General features: G+C 54.3%; 1 protein-coding gene across 1 annotated transcript; it reads right to left on the bottom strand.

Annotated features, from left to right (window-relative positions):
• Positions 1-773: 773 nt before the first annotated feature.
• Positions 774-1,638, bottom strand: VTN00DRAFT_50 (uncharacterized protein; the record flags this gene model as incomplete). The annotated part of the gene is made up of 2 exons (XM_069431484.1): positions 774-1,280; positions 1,408-1,638. 2 exons carry the CDS (start codon positions 1,636-1,638, stop codon positions 774-776), a joined length of 738 nt encoding a protein of 245 aa, XP_069290758.1.
• Positions 1,639-3,679: the final 2,041 nt, after the last annotated feature.

Below are 3,679 nucleotides of genomic sequence, written 5' to 3' on the forward strand. Positions count from 1 at the left end.
TTAGCTACCTAGCTTACCTAATTAGTTAGTTAGCTAGTTAGTTCTAATAATTGGAGGGGAAAAAGACTCGGTTCAGTCAGCCCTTACCCGGTGTAGCATCGAGGTAATATAGTACAGTGTGCTAGGTAAGATAGGTCCAGGTAAGCGATGCAATCCAAGTAGAGTACCCTTAACGAGCATCCATATATATGCATACTGTGCATATGGTACAGTACAGAACATAGATAGATAGATAGATAGATAGATAGATAGATAGATACATACATACATACATACATACATACATACATACATACATATACACACATTAGAGCAATAGGGTAGGTAACATGTACATACATATACTGAAACAGGTATTATTTCCAATTTCCAATTCAACTTTGAAGGACAGCAAAAAGATAAAGTGAGCAGCTATAGCTGTAGCTGAAGATAACAACAAGTCGAGTGCTCAATCAAGATGCCAACTATTATCCAGTATAGATACAGATACACATTATACCTATCCTATTATTTCCTTTCCTTTCCGAACCGAACCGGAACGCAAGGCGCCAGTCCAAACTCCTTCAGTAAGCAAGAAAGCAAGCAAACAAGCAAAGAATCCCTTTCCAAACACCGGGAAAAATTTTTTCAAACGCCATGGGTATCATGATTATTAGATGCGAGAAAAAAGACACGAGCAAGCGATCATCTGAGCTCAATCGCGGTCATGCGAGAAATGGGAGGGTAGATGGAGCAGTCTTCGAACGCAATCTATCGAGTCTGCGAGGACAGCCTCACGGCTGAAACCGCAACCGGAATTGCCGTCCCTTCCCCTCCTCGCGGACCTTGTACAGAAACCTTGCGATCGCTTCTTGCTCGACCAGCCCCGCGCTGTTGAAGTGCTTGCGCACCGCCAGCGCGAGCTGCTCTTTGCTGACACGGCCCTGGCCGATGATGCGGTGGAGGTGGCGCTGGTGCCTTTCGTGGCCGTGGCCTCTGTCGTGCATATGCACGTCATACTTCGCGGTCGTGTTCACGCCTGACTGGACGTCGCTGCCCATCCCATGTTCACTCTCCTCGGGCGTTGTTCCATTGGCGGAGCTGGTGCCGTTCAGGTCACGGTGGTGAGAGCGGGACAGCTGCTGCGCACGGCGGACGGCGAGAGATGTTGGAGATCGCAGGCCGATTCCCTGGGAGAGGAGCAGAGCGTTGTATGGTTTCGAGTAGGCGCTCGGTGTGGAGAGTCTGTAGGCGTGTCGGTAGTCGTGGAGGATCCGGAGGGGCATCTGGGGCCAGGGGATCTGCAGGAAAAAAGGTTGTCAGAGTCTGAAGTCGGTAGCACTAGGTAGTCGACAAAGGATAGCAGTTCATGGAGATGGGGGATCTTGAGGTTCATGCTCCATGGCCGGAAAGAAAAAAAAAACTTACCCTGGGCAGTTCCTCAGCCTGTTCAGCTTCCGGGGCCGTGGCGACGCTGGTCACGGTGGTGACGGTCGTGGTAGTGACCTTCGTCTCCTTGGCAGCGATAGCAGTCGTCGTAGTCACATTTGCAGGGCGGCGGCTCTTGGAGTTCGTTCCCTTGAGCTCCTTTGTGCTGCTGGAAGCTTCGGATCGAGAGTCATCCACGTTTGCCGTGGTACGCTGTCGCGGGGGCGCCATGACGGAGAGGAAGGGTACGGACAGGAAGGCAGCAAAGGACAGGCCGAACTATGGCGATAGACGAAGGGAGAGCAAGCTGGAGACCACGCAGGAAACACCGATCATAGCCAGATCACAGCGATGGGAGGTGCATTGCGGTCGTAGCGACGAGAACCGCGAAATCCACCCTCGTCAGGCCGGCCGTGTTTGCGGGCGGTGAGACGCGGCAGAATATCGAGGGCGTGCCAGCACTTTGCCCGATTTGGGTAAGGGTTAGGGTTGCACGCATCCAGCCCTAACTCGCTTGTGCTCGGCGGAAGAGCGGGCTTTGCCCGGGAAGTTAGCCGACGCCGGACCCCAGCTCGAGGTAAGAAGTCGTCTGTATCATGTCCATGGCATGGCCGGCCGCGGGAAGGCTGCCATATTGTCGGGGTGCAGAGAAGGTGGACGGATGAGTCCTCCTCACCTGTGTGCGGCTTCACTTCATGACGATGGTGGTGATGACTGTTCTGAAAAGTGCCGATTGCGGTAGAAGTCTAGGGATGCAGGGAGCACGGGGTGTCGCATAGAGCAGGTCACACCCCAGCGGTACTCTGCTGATCTAACTTAGCGGATAGAGTGGTATATGGATAGCACGGGGTCTTCGGTGACTACGGGGATAGGATGTGGGAATCTTGGGATGACCCGACTTCAGGCAAAGTACGGAGTCCATCCGAAAACTGGAGCATCTGCATCAGATGCTTGCTGCATTCGCTCACCGCTCGAAGAGTGAACCCTGCAGCAAGACGGAACGAGTTTTTTCCTTTCTGCCCTTTAATTTTTTTTTTTTTTTTTTTTTTGGCCCTTGTCTGTTTCCCTGTAGCTCGGCACGGGGACGCCGGGAGACAGACATGCAGACGGCTAGGGAGCAGCAATCAGCCCACCGCGATCCTCGGGAGTCGGGACACACTCGGCGGTCTGGAAGGGGGGGGCAGAGAAGAGAAGAGAGCGAGATTGCGTGAATTCCGGAGATCTCCACAAAGGACCCCGTCCGCGCCCCGAGGACGTCGCCGTCGCGCAAGTCAGTCTCGACTCTCACCGGAGCCCTTTTGGAGGTCGGCGGTGGGTTTCCCAGCTGGATGGTGGACGGAGCACGTACTCCGGACTGTACGCTGTATGTGCTCCGCACCGCCCGCCCAATTGGGAAACCCGGGGATTCTCCGGAAACACCCGATGTACTCCAGGTGTCCAGATAAAGATTATTTTACAGCCTATGCATGTTTCTGCGACGGTCTGCGGGACGGAGGATGCTGCTTATCTGGTCGAACGCTAAAACCGTGCTGAATAATCCGTAGAGACATGGTCTTGACAGCTGCGTCACGGTTAGCTGCCAAGTGCGCAGTCCTCGCCTGAAGCGAAGATGACGCAACCCGACGGTGGCGTTGGCCTGCGACAAATCCTACGTAACGGCTTCAATGCTTGGGAAACGGCATCAAAGCTCTTGGATCTTACGCATTACCTAACAGCGTGGTAAACCGTGTACATGCCAATGTGGAAGCCTGGCGGGAAAAGCCTCGCGAGAGAAATAAATTTTGCTCGTTGTCTGCTTGGTGCCTTGGTTGAGCCTGACATGTGAAGCGGAGAGGCCTTGCACGTGATGAGAGGAGTGGCCAGCCGGCAAGGAACAAAGAACAACGCCGTGTCGAGCCGTCCCCAGAAGCTGAGGGCGGAGCCGGCCCAAACCCCACACCACCGTGCCTAGAACCTCATCCCTGAGCTCAGCAAGATTCAGGGGACGGGGCCACGGATGACTTGTCGCTTCCTCCAGCATTGCTCAACGTGTCAGCATCTCTCCGCGCAACGTCGCAAGGGACCAGAAGACACCGTGGCTATGCCCGTCGCTTTCGGAGGCTGAGAGAGGAGCACACAGACAGGGCGTAAGGACCGGCGGTTCGAACAGGCAGAAATATATAAAAAAAATGGAAAGAAAGCTGGGGTCGGCCGTAGCAAGGCCTCTCTCGCCCGAGCGGTATCAGCTCTCTGCCAGATAGGGAAACACTTGCATAGCTGAGGCGGTTCGTAC

The sequence above is a fragment of the Thermoascus crustaceus genome, assembly GCF_041956765.1.
Source record: "Thermoascus crustaceus strain CBS 181.67 unplaced genomic scaffold VTN00scaffold_1, whole genome shotgun sequence".
Taxonomy (NCBI): Eukaryota; Fungi; Ascomycota; class Eurotiomycetes; order Eurotiales; family Thermoascaceae; genus Thermoascus; species Thermoascus crustaceus.